We start from the raw sequence: 16,476 nt of genomic DNA, 5'->3' as shown, positions 1-16,476 counted from the left end.
ACAAGATTTAACACAACTTGATAACTAGAGGCTTTGAAAACAAAAGTCGTATTTCAGAGCAAATTACCTTCTCTTGGTACTGACGCCGTGATGAATCCAAAGACTGAATCAGGGCTGTTGCATGACCCACAAACATGGCATAGCAGGTGGCCCCCACAATCATACTCAGCATGGTTATCCAGAGATCCGACATACTGACAGGGGCTCTGGCTCCATAACCAATGCAAAGCATGTGGCTCATGGCTTTGAAGAGAGCATATGAGTATTGTTTCCCCCAGGAATCATTCTGCAACAGAGAAAGGTAACAGAGAAAGGGCTTGAGTCAGCTAGGGCAACAAAGGAATCTGAGCCTATGTCAGGAGAAGATAACTTATCTTGAAGGAGCATCCTTGTAATACATAACTCAGAAATGTTAAAAGGGATATTCATTATCACTACATCGTCACAATCATGCCTTCGAGGATGTCAGATATCGATACAATCGCACAGAAAACTGTTTCACACATTGGATTTCCTTACCAATATTGTATTCTTAAGCTCACTGGGTGAAAGGGAAAGAAAAGAAGACATTCAAGGCCTTGGGATCAATGTATTTAAAATAAATAAATAAATAAATAGGTACTATTTTGATAACTAGTAATATAGCTTTAAGGGACACAGGTGGCGCTGTGGGTTAAGCCTAGGACTTGCCAATCAGAAGGTCGGCGGTTCAAATCCCCATGACGGGGTGAGCTCCCGTTGCTCAGTCCCTGCTCCTGCCAACCTAGCAGTTTGAAAGCACGTCAAAGTGCAAGTAGATGAATAGGTACCGCTCCGGCGGGAATGTAAACGGCGTTTCCGTGCACTGCTCTGATTCACCAGAAGCGGCTTAGTCATGCTGGCCACATGACCCGGAAGCTGTACGCTAGCTCCCTTGGCCAATAAAGCGAGATGAGCGCCACAACCCCAGAGTTGGTCACGACTGGACCTAATGGTCAGGGATCCCTTTACCTTTACCTTTAATATAGCTTTACCCTTCATAGAATGATAGAACTGTAGAGCTGGAAGGGACCATGAGAGTCATTTAGTCCAACCCGCTGCAATGCAGGAATCTTTTGCCCAACGTGGGGCTTGAACCCACAACCTGGAGCTCTACCAACTGAGCTCCCCATTAGCCAGCCTCCCAAACCTGATGCTCTTTGGATGCTGACAACTACAATTTCCATCTGTCCTCACCACTGCCCATACCAGCTGGGGATGATGGAAGCTGTACTCAAAAACATCTGGAGGGCACCAGGATGGGGAAGGCTGGCAATAAGTAATATGTTGCAAACTTCTGACAGTGCTGAACTGACTCCCCAGCCCTCCCTTCTTCCTCCTCTGAACAGGGAATTGGCTGCAAGAGCAGATAGCAGAGAATATCTGTTTATCACTGTGTGCAGAGTCTAAATGCAGCAACCCAGAGTCACCCATGCCTCAGATTGCTGAAGCACAGGATAGGAGATGACCTTCTTGTAATTTACTCAGTCAGAGATCATGCATGGATTTCCACCATGGTGTGCAAAGGATATATGGATTGAAGTTTAGGTAAGTGTGGGTTTTCTATGATTCAGGTGAATACACACACACACCCCAGCCCCCGTACACTTTGGTCCAAAGCAGATGGTTTTTAGAAACACGTAATCCAAACTGTAAATCTTTTATTTCCACATTGACTTTTAAAACAGGGCTATTCTGTTATTTTTTTAACCCCCTTGCCAAAAGCTCCTACAAAAATGCAGCTTTGTTTTTTGTTTTAAATCTCTTCTGCTCCTCAGAGAAACTGAAGGAAGCATGCCATCTACCTTGGAAAGGGGGCATTTAATTTCTTATTTGACATCGAGTTTATCGCTGGCTTCAGCTTAGTAGTAATCCATTTTAACCGATATAAATAGAATAACATTAATTTGAGGGGGGAAATAAACTATTAAACACAGTAATTGTGGCAAATACGAAAGCTGTTTATCCAAGGATTGATTACGTAATAAAGCTTGAGGATGTCAGGAAATCTTCATGTTTGTAAAAAGCACCGGTCGCTGATTATTTGCAATTAGTCTACCAAGTCTATAATTTATAGGTCTTCCTGAGTAATCAGTGTTTAAATACAGTGCATCTTCTGTGTTTAAGGGTCTTTTCTATGCTGCTTAGTCAAGGAATACTGCCTCCCACACAGAGGTCCCACACAGCAAAAGATAACCAGGATGAAGCTAAGCTGCAATCCAATATCCACTAACTCAGTGGAGCTTACTTCTGAAAAGGCATGCAGAAGATTTCAATGACTAACAGAGCAAGCCGTGCGACTCAATTAGTTGTAACTGACTTGTTCTGTTGAAAATACGTTCTTTTTACAATAAGCAGTATATTATCAGCTAAAGCGACACTGTCATTTTCCTATACTGTGCCACTTTAAGGCTGCAGGCAGGCGATTGCATGTGTGAACGCTTTCCTGGAACAAAATAATCCTGTTTAAAAAAAGTCACTGGGTATGTCACTGAGAAGAATAAACTGAATGCTTCTTCCTGGCATGCTAGGTTTCTAAGTTCAGGGAAGTGGGCTTCCTTCAACCCTCCTTGCATGGAAACAAGGCAGCTCAATGGCATAATAATAGTACTACTACTAGTAGTAGTACTACTAGTACTACTACTAGTACTACTACTACTAGTAGTAGTAGTACTAGTAGTAGTACTAGTAGTACTACTACTAGTAGTAGTACTATTATTATTAGTAGTAGTAATAATAATAATAATAATAATTTATTAAATACAGGTGCAAACTCAACACTGAGGGAGACCTACATTTCTGATCAAGAGACTCTCTAGGTTGCTGACCACAGCCTGAGAGAAAGTAGAATTCATTTCCCCCCACTTCAGTATTCATCATAAACATTGGTGTATGATATGTATGGCACCTAAGTGCCCTTTCCCATCCCACCATGCAAAGGGACATGGTTAAACGGGGAAGGCAGAAGAGCAAGTGGAGGCCAGGAGGACCGGAATGGCTGAAAAGCACCTCTTTGGCCATGTCTTTCATCTCCAAAGGCAATGCACATCTTTCACATAGATTAGGGTCACTAATGTGGCACCTGCAGGTGCCCATGTGACCGCCACTACCTCATATGCTGCCCGTGAAAGATCTGTGTAAATGCTCCCTCAAAAATCCACAATACGGAAGAGACGGTTTACTCTTCCTGCTCAGTTCCTGTTTCCAGTGGCTTCACCTTTTCAGCATTCCCTGAACGTGCTCTCATTTCATTGGATGCCAGGCCTGTTCTGAACAGATGGGCGAACACAGCAGCGGCTGACATAGGTGCCTCTTCCCTCATTGATGGGATGGCTGACTTGGGAGTGGATAGGATATGCCTGTACCATTTTGTAAGTCCTATTTCATGTGGCAACCATTGTGACACCCCCACAGCAAACATTTTCTGATATTACACAGAGAGAGCCAGGCAGGCAGACATTTGGTACTGGTGCCCACAACACCTTCTTAAAATTCCAAATGTGTCCATAAACAGCGGCTCCCTCAGCCAATAAAGCAAGATGAGCGCCGCAATCCCAGAGTCAGTCACGACTGGACTTAATGGTAAGGGGTCCCTTTACCTTTAATATACGTAGCTTTACCCTTCATAGAATGATAGAACTGTAGAGCTGTAAGGGGCCACGAGAGTCATTTAGTCCAACCCCCTGCAATGCAGGAATCTTTTGCCCACAACCTGGAGCTCTACCAACTGCGCTCCATATTAGCCAGCCTTCCCAAACCTGATGCTCTTTGGATGTTGACAACTACAATTTCCATCTGTCCTCACCATGGCCCATGCCAGCTGGGGATTCCAAATGTGTCCACTGGCCTAAAATGTCTGGTGACCTCTGATGTTGTTCTTCAATTATTCTTTAATCCACAGCCTCACCCTCTGATACCTTTTATTTTTATTTTTTTACCAGGACAGATGGCAAGGCATGCGCTCTTTCTAGTCTGAGGATGGATGATTGATTCATCGTCACAGGTAGAAATGTGCATTCGCCATCCTCAAAACTACAAGGCAGCCACCATCTCAGGTAACCATCTGTTGTTTAATGGTGTTTTCAAGTTTTGATGAAGTTATTCCTGGGAGATTCTCTCGTCAAGCAAATCAGCTCTGTTGCCACACAGCAGCTTCGTCCCTTAGGCAAGGCTTATCATCACTCATCCATACACCCACATTCGGATATAAATTGATTCAGAAATTTTGAAGCTTGAAGGTTATTGCCTAAATGGGGCTTTCCTTCTCTTGTTACGGCAGGCTAGTTCCAGCTGTCACAGCCTGGTGGTGCGGGTTTGCAGAATTATTGCCCCAAAGCAGATGCTTCTGCTTTGCAGCAAAAGGGAAAATAAATTATTGGCTGTTTCCAGTGATATTTTGAGCACAAATGCTTTGAATTTTGTTTTTGCTCTGAACGCAGCAGCCTCATTCTTTTTTCACAGAAGGATTTGCAATATTCATTAGCAAAGCAACATTTTAAGGAATACTGGGTTTTCCTTTGAACTGAAGCTGGTTTGGCAGTAGTATTTCTCAAGAAAGTACAGAATAGATATAGATGGTGGCTAACGTGTGGTCACAGCTTTAAAAGAAACAGTAGTGGGTTTCTGGATATATCGCAAATGGTAACATGCCCAGCCTCAGTCTAGAATTCTTCTCTTTAGTAAATTAAGAAAATGAAGTCCCTTATATCTGTCGAATTTTTTCTCCTCTTGGAATTAAAATCCTTCTCTCGGAATGTCTCTGTGACTTGTTAGAAAGTTAGCTTGCTTCTCCTTCCTTGTCCTCTTTTGTTAATTAAAATATTGAAAACAGCGTTGTTAGTAACTGAGACATTATACAACAGACTACTGCTGAAAGATTATGGCCAAGCCAAGTTTTGACTTGGTAACAGTGGTGATCTGATAAGAAAATAAAAACAGATGATTCCAAAGTTTTATATAGTAACAAGTCTTGGAGTCAGACAGTTGAAGGAGTGAAGTGATATAAACCTGACTAGCTATTCCACAGCATGTTCTCTCTCTAAGAAGTGCAAATGGAACCTCCAAGGCAATGGAAGCTGTTTACAAAAAAACTGTGGGGGTGGGGGACATCCCTCAGCTGATGCATACTTTCCACAGCAAACAATACATTTTGCAGAAATACTCGGTATACAATGTGGAAACCACCAAGTATAAAAGCACCTCCTGTGCAGAAACAGTCTTTATGGAAATTTACATTTCCATGCCCCAGGAATTCACAGCCGTAATATGCTGAATGTAAACATCTATGCTCAAGCCAGTGGATCAGAGGAACACAGGGGCAATCTTATATTTTCAAATTGGTTTTTTTGTGTGAAATTAGCCAAGATGGAAGCATGTTAAACCTGAGCCTTGGTGTTTTTATGCATGCTGTGATCCTATCTGCTATATGTTTTAAATGTAGCCATTCACCTTGTTGTATGTCCTGACTGTTAGCATTGGCTGATTGGCAAAAGAGTTGTTCCCTGCCTTAGTGGGTCCTGAACCACTTTCTCAGGGAGGACTGTGAGTGTACCTGTCCTCTATTTGGTCCTGCATGGGTGCTGTGCAGTGGGTACTCTCTTTCCTTTCCTTGGTGTGTTTTACTCTAGTTATGAGCAGCTCAAGAGGAGATGGACCCCTGGGACAAAGGAAATTGCCTTACACCAACTCAGACTCTTTGTCCATCTAGTTCAGTATTATCTACTCTGGCTGGCAGTGGCTCACCAGGGTTTCAGGCAGGGGACATTCCCAGCCGTACTTGCAAGATGCCAGGAATTAAAATTAAGACCTGCATGCAGTGCACGTGCTCTATCACTGAGCAATGGCCCTCCCCTGCCTGCGGAGATGGCTGGAGATTAGCAGTGGTGGGGTTATGACTGCCTGTGCTACTGGGACTCATGGAAAGGCAATTTTCGGAAATAATTGTGTGCACTGTGTGCGCATGTTGATTCAGTTGTTTGTTTCCTTGTTGACCTGAGTTCACTGCTTACTTCTGTCTGTGGGCAGCATGGTGGACTTTGCTGGTGTTTCCATGGGTGTGGATCCAGAATTGGCCTCCACAGTCACTTACGGACTTATTGTTAAAACCGTGTTTATGGAAGACAATCTTACTTGGATACAAAGAAGAAGAATACATCTCCTCCCCCCTTCAAATTATAGGCTACAGAATAGCTTGGCCCAATATCAACTTTGCATCATTTATATATCTCAGAGCCAGTCCTTAAGAAATTCTACAGTAATTGCACATACTGCAACACAGATGCTCTTTGGGGAACCTCAGGTCTGGGGCCAAATGCAGCCCTCTAGTCCCCTCTTGAAACTCTCTCCAGGCTACACCCTTCACTGCTTTACACCCTGAATGTTTTTCACCTGCTTGGATTGTGTCCTTGAATTATGATAATGCCTCTTTCTTGCCCAGTTGGAGGAGAGAGAGGGATCCTTAGAAACTAGTCTACTATACACAGGCAAATTTACATTTGTTGCTCCACTCACATTTGACTCTGGCCCTGCTCACTACTAACATGTGGCCCTTACAAGGTTGCCTGGAAAGGAAAGTGCCCCCCTGGTAGAAAAAGGGTCCCCTGTCACAGTGTAAATAGCATAATGGCAATGCCGCTAGAAAATGCAGAAATGCTTAGCAATCATTTCAAACACCTTTCTGAATGGAAACATAGCATATCTATTCACATCTGAGCACCAAGCCATGGTGTTCTGATTACAGGATGATCTACAAAATTACTCTGCAGCGCAAATATAGAATCCACCTGCTAGTCTTCTTTAAAGGTAAACTACATTGGGAGTTCTAAAAATGTAAAGATGTTAATGTTGTTGCTTAATTCTGCCATTTCACAGGAAGCAAAAATTGGGGGCAAGAAAACAAGGTAGGGAATGTTTATTCTAAGTATTTAATACTGCTCTTCAAGCATATTCCTATGGCAGTTTTTTTAAAAAAAATAGAATAAAACAGATAGCATGTAAATAAATAAGTAAAATAAAAAGGTAAAAGCCACAAAAACTATATAGGCAGTGATAAATAAATAAATAAAAATCAGCATGATTAAAATTGCCCCTCAAAATCGCAGGGAAATAAAAAAAGGACAATAAAATGGATTCCAGACAAAGATCTCTAGGGACAACAAATGGAATGCCCTATCATAGGTTGGAAAATCTCCAGGAAAAATTCACACAGCCTGAATAGCTCAGCTGGTTAGAGAATGGGGCTGATAACACCAAGGTTGCAGGTTTGATCCCCATAATGGACAGCTGCACTGCAGGGGGCTGGACTACATTATCCTCAGGGTGGCTTCCAACTCTACAATTCTATGATTCAATCTCATTCCTAAAGCAAGCACCCGTTGTACCTATGCTTCTGTGTTTATGTGTCATTTCAGTTGCAGTTAGTGGCCTGGTTCACACGCTATGCTAAGCCAAACTATGGTTTAGTAAGATTAAGCAAGCATGTGGGTACCGACAAGGAAAATCACAGCTCATTTTCCTCCTCCTCCAGTATTGCTGTCATCACTCTACCAAAAACTAAGCCACGGTTTGGCTTAGTGTCATGGGTGAACCTGGACTTGTGGTTTGTATCACTCCCAACAAGCCAGATTTGTTCCAGGTTTACTGCTCATGGTTTGTCTGGGGGAAAACAAACCACAAGTTTAGGTTTGCATGGAATACTAAGCCAAACCGTGGCTTAGCTCCAGATAGTGGCAACAGGAAGACTGGAGGAGGAGTAAAGAAGCTGTAAATTTCTTTTTGAGTACCGAAATACGTGCTTGCTCTTGCTAAGCCACTGTATTTGGCTTAGTGCTACGTGCAAACAAGACGAGTAAGTTACTCGCTTTGGTTTCAGGAACTGTGTGTTCTTTGTATTTAAAATGGCATTCTGCTGTTGCAAGGCCTTGGGAGAATTGCTAAACCTGCATTCTACCTACAACTCCCGGGCCTACAATCTAAGGAACAATTCATCATGATGTTGTTTCTGCAAAGCCTCCATTCATTTCAAGGAGACTTGCACAGGAATAGAGTTCTGCAAAGTGAGTTCTTACATCCCAGTCCCATGCGTTAGATAACGAGCCAAACTGTGGCAAAAGTAGGATCCTGAGATACATATGTTGATGCATTTCTCTACAGGGAGCTATTTAGCCATCACTAAAGAAAGAAGAAAAACAGAGCATATATGGAAACTTAGAAGGTACATAAAATGCCAGTTTATTCTCTTTATAGCCATCATTCTGCCTCTTTTACCCAAAGAAAGAGAAAAATGCATTCGACTTCCTCTCATTGACAGCAGTGCTATAGCCATTACCTGGGAGTAAGCCCATTAAATTCAATGGCCCTCATGTTTGTGGGGTCAGGCTGCCAACAGCAACAGAAAAAGAGATTGTGTGTGGTGAAGCTAAGCTACTGCAAGTGAGTGCCCCAACCCTGAGAAACTGTTGGACAGTATCTGCTCTCTCTGGGGAATTTCAGCAAAGTTGTGCCAGTTTCTCTGCCATTTCCACACAACTCTATTTCACAAAGCAAAACAATCTTGCTAACATTAACTCCGGTGCAAGAATCACTGGGATAAGCATTGTCTCCAAAACCACCTACAGTACTTCCATATAAAAAGGTTCTGGTGATGGAAGCCTTTTTCCTCTGAACTGATTGGTGCTATTCCCATTACATACACTTCAAATTCATAGCTGACCTCCAGAATCACAGGTACGTGATCTGGAACCAGGTATACTTCAAAAAGATTAGATATTTCTTTAACATAAGCTCCTAAAATGTGCGAGATAAATAGGGCTGCTTCTAAAATTCTCCTGCTTCAAATCTCCAGCTGCATTTTGGAGATCCACATTAGCTGGTTTTGTTTTTGAAATGAAATCTCCATGGTATTCAGCGGTATTCACTGAATGTTCACAGAGCATTGGGCATGCTGAGTTTGCCACACATTTTTGTTCTCTCAGTTCTCTGATAATTGATAATTTGCATGTGTGTGTTAATAAAATACGGCAAACATCAATTGTGATGTGGTTGGCATCCGTCTGTCTCTAAAGTGAAGTCAAACTGTTGGAGAGTTACAGTGCCTGCTGTGGCTGTAGAGACTGATATGAGAGAGACATGTTTCATTGCAGCTGGAGCAGATGAAGTTGCCTGGTTCTGCTGCTGCAGGGGTATCATGGCACCCTCCCCATCATTCTCACACAGCAAGCAAAAAGATAGGTAAAAGGTAAAGGTACCCCTGCCCGTACGGGCCAGTCTTGCCAGACTCTAGGGTTGTGCGCTCATCTCACTCTATAGGCCGGGAGCCAGCGCTGTCCGCAAACACTTCCGGGTCACGTGGCCAGCGTGACAAGCTGCATCTGGGGAGCCAGCGCAGCACACGGAACGCCGTTTACCTTCCCGCTATAAAGCGGTCCCTATTTATCTACTTGCACTTAAGAGTGCTTTCGAACTGCTAGGTTGGCAGGCGCTGGGTCCGAACGACGGGAGCGCACCCCGCCGCGGGGATTCGAACCACCGACCGTGCGATCGGCAAGTCCTAGGCGCTCAGGTTTTACCCACAGCGCCACCCGCGTGATAGTCTCCTTTAAATCATAAAAAACCCTTCCTGTTTCATATGGAGGAAAGCTATTTAGGGGGAACCAACAACATAAACACCACCAGAAAATGAAAATGGAAACTCTTCCCCACACTTTTTTTTCACTGGTGGGGGTGAGGGTGAGGAAAGAAAGAAAGAAGAGCTTTCCAGTTCTTTGTTATTTATGCTCTTTGTTTACTTTGCAGCTGGATCTATGGTTGTCCAGCCAGCCGTTGGGGGGGGGTGTCCCTCCTGGATTGTTAGCAGGCTCTGCATAATTAGCTGAGCTCTAAGTGGAGGTATACCAGTGAAGCTGAAAAAGTTTGCTGGTTTGTGCAAAGGGCTTATCTTCATTTCTTATCAGTTAGGAGGGAGAAAGGAGACAGCAAACAAAGCTGGAGACACCAGTGCCTGCATATTATCTGCAAAGTATCTGTAAAGTATTGGTTCAGCTGAGATACCCCCTGGGAAGCTGTTAAGTCCCCACCTTTTGTTCACCAGTATATTGCTTCGTTGAACAATTCAACGATATGGCATTTATTGCACAGCCTTAATATATAGTTGTAAAGTACAATATTTTTCAAGTATAACACCCCCCGTGTATAAGACGACCCTATTTTGAGGGACACCAAATTAAGGAAATGGGGGGGGGGGATTGCCCAGAGTTGTTGAACTTTTTTGGGGGGGGGATTGCCCAGGGTTGTTGAGCTTTTTTTGGGGGGGGGAATCACCTGCTTGACCCACAATGCCGACTGCATGCTTCACCGAAGCCACCTATCATCTGCCCGCTTGCCGCCAGCTGCCACCAATGGCCCTCCCAATTGTCGCAGCAGCAGCCAATTGTCAGCAGACCTTGCCACAGCCACCAATCACCTGCCCAATTGCCGCTGACAATCTTCTGCTTGCGGCTGTCACCAATCACCCGTCCCCTCTCTGCATTACTCGTGTATAAGATGACCACATTAAAAAATAGTCTTATACACAGAAAAATACAGTATTCTGTTTTTAGTGTTCTGTTGGAAGCCACCCAGAGTGGCTGGGGAAACCCAGCCAGATGGGCGGGGTACAAATAATAAATTTTGTTGTTGTTGTTGTTGTTGTATCAAGATACCGTTTGCATGTTGTTTTACCAATGTGCAGGAGTGATGAAGTGATGATTGTGTAGGGCATGGAGAACATTTGAAATAACTGCCCTCACATTTTGTAGATATGCAGCCAATTGTTCTATATCAGGTGTGCGGAACCTGCGGCTCTCCAGTTGTTGCTGAACGCCCAGCAGCTCTGGCCATTGGAGCAGGAGAACTGAAGATAGGAGTCAAAGTCACAAGTACAGAGATTTGCTTGAATGTTGGGGATTTTTCTGCCTTGTAGACATTGCCGGCATCTGCATGTAGCATGAAGTCAAACTGTGGTTGCAGCTCCTAGTTTATCTGGGGAGAGCTAAATCACAAACTTGGGTTCAGATGACATACTAAGCCAAACCATGGTTTAGCTAAGTGTAACACAGCACCAGAGTGATCAGAAAAGTAGCAGCACTCTCCCTTCCAGGAATCCACATGCTTTCTGACTTGTGCTAGTCCATGGTTTGGTTTGGCTTAGCATTACATGCAAACAGGGCCATTCAATGGAAATAAGTCCCAGTTGTTTCCTTGGCCTTCCACACAAGTCTGCTTGGAGTTGCAAACTGAAGGTTAGACTCCTAGTTCTTACGCAGTTTCAAAGGTAGCTGAGCTGTGCCTACTTCTGCTGTCTTTTCTGTGGCTCTTTATTGAACACAATACAAAATCTGCTCCTTTCATTCAGACTAGCTGGTTTGGCAGTGCTTTTGTTCCTTTGGTTCAGGCACTTGGTTTCTTCAGCAGTTCAGCAGGAAATATGCACTTTTTAGTTTCCAATCTATGCGGAGCGGAAGCCACAAAAGCAGCTGCACAAAGATTGCCAAGACGTGCCAGTCAGCAACTCGGTGACCTACTTTTTATTAGAGTAATTACATTTTCGAAGATATGTCACTATTTTGTCAGGAAAGCTGCACTTGTGAAGCGTCAGCAAACATGCCATTTATCATTAAAGATGTTTCTGGATGTCTACAGTCACTTGGCTGTTGTGAGACTGGCATTGTCACAGTGAGACATCAGGAACAATATTCCAAAATAGAGGAAAAAACCAACAACTAGCAGATGAAAACATGCAGGTGCAGAAAACTAACTATTTTTACTCATAATACTACTTCTTCTTCTTCTTCTTCTTCTTCTTCTTCTTCTTCTTCTTCTTCAAATAATAATAATGGATGGGAAGAGTTGGCTTGGGGCAATTTGGGTAAACTAATAATACAACTAGTTTTTAGCTGTTATTGATTGATTTCTAGACATTTATGGCCGGCCCTTCACCCTGAGGGTTACATGCAGGTCAATGCAATTTAACAATGTAATGTATTCCATTCACAAAGGTCTGTGAACAAAGGTGCCTTATATGTTGTAGTAGTAGTTGTTGTTGCTATAATGATCACCATCATCAGGAGGGCTGATTATGCAATTAAATATCCAATCTATAATTTAGTTGGGCTCAGCTCTAGAGTCTGTTGGAAATGTAATGCGAAGAAAAAAAGTCTCATGAGACATTTTCCCAGAGAAAACATTCAAGGGTTTTTAAAATTTTATTTCACACACACACACCCCACGAAAAAGTAGCTCCCTTTACAGCATTTTATCCACATATTCCCCATCATTTTTGTGCATGTTAACAACAATTCTGCTGCCAACACATAATGCCCTGGAACTAGGCTAGGTCCTGGGCATTGTGGAGGACACACAATGGTGGTTAGGCTGCCACATGTACGTACAACTTTGAAACAAATAAAAAAGCTATGTTACTACCACTGCTAACGATGAGCTCCTCCCTCCAGAAACTTTAAGATAATCTCCTCTCCTCCTTGGCAAATAAAAGTAAAATGGTCCTGTCTCTTTCCCCACAAATAGGATAAAGAATTTCAAGCAGACATTTTTGCACAGCTCTGTTTTCAAATGTCATGACGTACCAACGGAACTGATCAACAAGTGTGCATGCCCCTTGGTAACCTCAAGGCTGTATGGAGGATGTAGCTAGCGTCAAAAGTGGCAACTAAGCTAAGCTGGTGGGGGCAATCTGCCAGCATGTAACATCTTGTCAATGGTACCTGCCAATCTGCTACTGGGCCAAGTTCAAGGTTTTAGCACTAATATCCAAGACTATTCACAGCTTGGGATCAAGTTACTTGAGAGACTACCTTACTCTTTACGTGACCAGTTGGCCACTGTGTTCTGCAGGATAGTTGCTTCTTTTAATTAATTAATTAATTAATTAATTTTTATTATTTATACCTCACCCATCTGGCTGGGTTTCTCCAGCCACTGTGGGCAACTTACAACATATCTATTCAGGTGTCTTCTAAAAGTTGTGTAGTTCTTTATCTCCTTGACATCTGAAGGAAGGGTGTTCCACGGGGTGGGCGCCACTACCGAAAAGGCCTTCTGCCTGGTTCCCTGTAACTTTGCTTCTCACGGTGAGGGAACCACCAGAAGGAGGAGGAGGACCTCAGTGTCTGGGCTCAACAATGGGGGTGGAGATGCTCATTCAGGTATACTGGGCCGAAGCCGTTCTCTAAAATGTCAGAAGTCCACTCCTTAGTAGCTCACAGCAGGACTTCCAGTGTGACTGCCTCTGTTCTGTGGAATAGCATCTCTGCTGAGATACTATAAAGACCCAGTGTTTGTGATTTCTGGAAACAATTGAATGCCTTTTTGTTTTCAAAAGCTTTTCTAGATGAGGGGGAAAGTCTGTTATTTTTTAAAACAATATAGCATAAACACCTCTCTTCAGTTGTCATTTTTGTGCTGCTTGCTTATAAAGCAGCTTTTACTTGTTTTTATGTAAAACACCTTGATACTCATGCGGAAGGAGAGTCATAAATTAATATATTTTTAAAAAAAACATGCTGAAATGGTTTCTGCCTTAGGTGTTTACTCTGTATTGTTTTGAGACTTAGCTTTCATTTTCTGATCTTAAAAGCTATTTTTATCCGTTTTTATGTACATCACCTTAAGACTCACATGGAAGGTGATTCATAAAATAAAATGAGCCAACAACAAGGGCTGTCACATGGAAGAGGGACCCAGATTGTTTCCCCCCGCTCTGGGGGGTAGGACTTGAACTGATGGCTTCAAGTTACAAGAAAGGAGATTCTGACTAAACATCAGGAAAAACTTTCTGAAAGTGAGAGCTGTTGGGACAGTGGAACGGTCTCCTTCAGGAGGTTGTGGGCTCTCCTTCCTTGGAGGTTTTTAAGCAGAGGTTGGATGGCCATCTATCATGGATGCTTTAGCTGTTTGTGATGGCCTGGGATTCGGACTCAGAGGCTGAACCTGAGGAATCCCAGCCTGCACAGGAGTCCCCGCCTCCAGAACCAGCTGAGCCATGGCTGGGGCATGAGCTTGAAGGGTCCTCACCTGTGCTGGATCCTCAGGTGCAGGTACCAGCTGAGTCTGCTCTGGCCCCTGAAGGGATGGAGGACCCATTGCATGCAGATGCTCCACTCTCAGCCCCATCAGGGGAAGAGGAGGTTGCCTCTGGGTCTGGTAATCCTCCAGCCTCTCCTGAGCTGCAGAGGCTCAGGGCAGAGAGGCGGAGGGAACTAAGTTCCTGCAGGAGGAGTGCTTGCCTCCAGGCCAGGAGAGGCACCTGTGGACCGGGGCCACCCTATGCCTCAGAGGAGATAAAAGCCAGTGAGCCCCAGTCCCAGGTTGCGGGAGCAACGTTGTTGCTAGCCTGTTCCTGCCTGCACCCTGTCCTGCTCTTCTGCCAGAGTTCCTGACCCCACCCAACTCCCTGCCTTGGACTCAGCTACAGCTTTGACGGACAGCCTCCATACCAGACCATCGACCTCGGACTGGACTTGAACCTCACCTCTCGGACCAGCACACTGAGATTCCTGCATTGCAGGGGGTTGGATTGATGACCTTTAGGGTCCCTTCCAACTCTACAATCCTATGATTCTAACACAGCAGCAGCAGCAGCAGCAGCAATGGGGCAGCAATGGGCCAGAATCTGGTCCCACAATCAATCCCACTGTTTTCTTACACCATTACAAAGAAACAAGTACAGACATCCCCCCCCCCCCAGCAAGCTTATAGGTCCTCTTCCCAACTCTCTTTCATCTACTTGAAAATAAACCGGAAGATGTGCCTCCCATTCTCCTATGCAAGACTTTCATAGCAATACAAACACCGATTGACAGAATCGGGATGATCATTCACATTATCTTCAGTTGTCCAAAAAATAAAATAATAATTGTGGGGAATGCCTCAATGAAAGAGAAATTAATAATTTAGCACATTTTGGAAGCAAATGATTTTTTTTTTTTTTTTGCAGAAGTATAAAATAATAATTACTTTGTGTAAGAAGGGCATGAACAGTAACATCAATCAGATGCAACTTATAGGGTCGTAGGTGTTGATGGTTCATAGCACATATGCTTGGCTAATAAGGCATGTTGTCCACTGGTAGCGTACTGCAGAGGCAGGTGAGTTATGGAGATTTCACTTTTCCTGAACTGATCATCCATCACTGATCATCGCTTACAGACAAAAGATAACAGGTTCAAGGCTGTCATTGCTCTGCCCATGGAAAACAACATTTCCAGATTACTTCTTATTTGAAAATGCTGAACTTTCTTTTAACCCATTTTAAAAATAGGGCTCATTGTGCCAAAACACGAATCATTCTGCATTTAATCTGGGCACATAAGCATAACTGATTATTAGACATTCTACTTGGAGAACAGCCAGTCTTAGAATTCTTCAAGGATCTCCCCCTCATGCCTGCCTTTCATTATTTAGTGTCATCTCCCAGAAATGTCAAAGTGTCAGAAGTACATAAGGGGAAAAAATTGAGATGTATTTTTTTAAAAAAAGCTGGATACCACTCAGAGTTTCCTTTTCCATTTTTTTTTTGGGGGGGGGCAGCCAAGTTTTTCAAAAGCTGTGTAAAAACTTTTGTTAGTGACTTGCATAGAAAACTCAAAACAAATAGCACAGGTATATGGGCATCTGACAAGGGCGCCAACAAGACATTTTCTGAACTGTGATGGGTAGGTAAGCACTCCAAATAAATACATAAACATCCATAACTAACATCTGAGAACACGTCTTTCATTTCTGGAAGATCTGATGACTGGATGGGCCTGATCTCTGAGAAGCTTCCCGGTCTACCACTCTAGTGGTTCTCAATAGATAGACCTGAGGCCATCTGCAGATGAACCTGACATCCAGACAATATATTTGCACTCTCAGCTGGAAACTTCCATTCTTTCCCTGGCTCCCTTCGCCTCTGCCCGCCCTTGATTAATTGCCCTGCTGCTACAACAACCAACCTCACTGGCCAGCCTGGGTGGGTGGAACAAAACCAGATCCAGAAGTCTCATTCCTGAGAGCTTGCAGCTACATGACTCACCATGTGGCACAGTGGTCAGCAGTTCCTAGGGACAAGCCATCAATTACCTTGGGTGAGAACACATTTAACCAAATACCTGAGCCATCTGCTTCCGCAGCGCTTCTCTTTCTCTTCTTTTTTTGCTATAAGTCAGTTTTACAATTGCATCTCTCCACTACCCATTGTTTCCTCGAGCCTATGGGCATCTCTGTCACTCTCAGCTGGCCTCTTGCAACCCAGCACCCACACATCTCTCTTCATCAATTTCCTGGGAACTATATGTCATTTTCATCAGATCCTCAGGTGCCTCAGATTCTTAGAGACATGCCAGAGTATTTCACCTTTATGTTTTTGGTGGTGACGATGGGGAGCTTTCAGACAAAAGATCTCCATTTTAATGGGAGGCAGGT

At 43.6% G+C, this 16,476-nt stretch overlaps 1 protein-coding gene across 1 annotated transcript in view; it reads right to left on the bottom strand.

Annotated features, from left to right (window-relative positions):
• HCN1 (hyperpolarization activated cyclic nucleotide gated potassium channel 1) overlaps nt 1-16,476 on the bottom strand; it is a 186,043-nt gene that overhangs the window by 58,840 nt on the left and 110,727 nt on the right. The window contains exon 4 of the mRNA XM_081881422.1: nt 68-286. Coding sequence (XP_081737548.1) covers nt 68-286 — 219 coding nt within the window. The remainder of the gene's footprint in view (nt 1-67; nt 287-16,476) is intronic.

This window comes from Podarcis erhardii, assembly GCF_964252035.2.
Source record: "Podarcis erhardii genome assembly, chromosome: 11".
Classification (NCBI taxonomy): Eukaryota; Metazoa; Chordata; class Lepidosauria; order Squamata; family Lacertidae; genus Podarcis; species Podarcis erhardii.
This window is presented reverse-complemented; position numbering and strand designations above follow the sequence as displayed.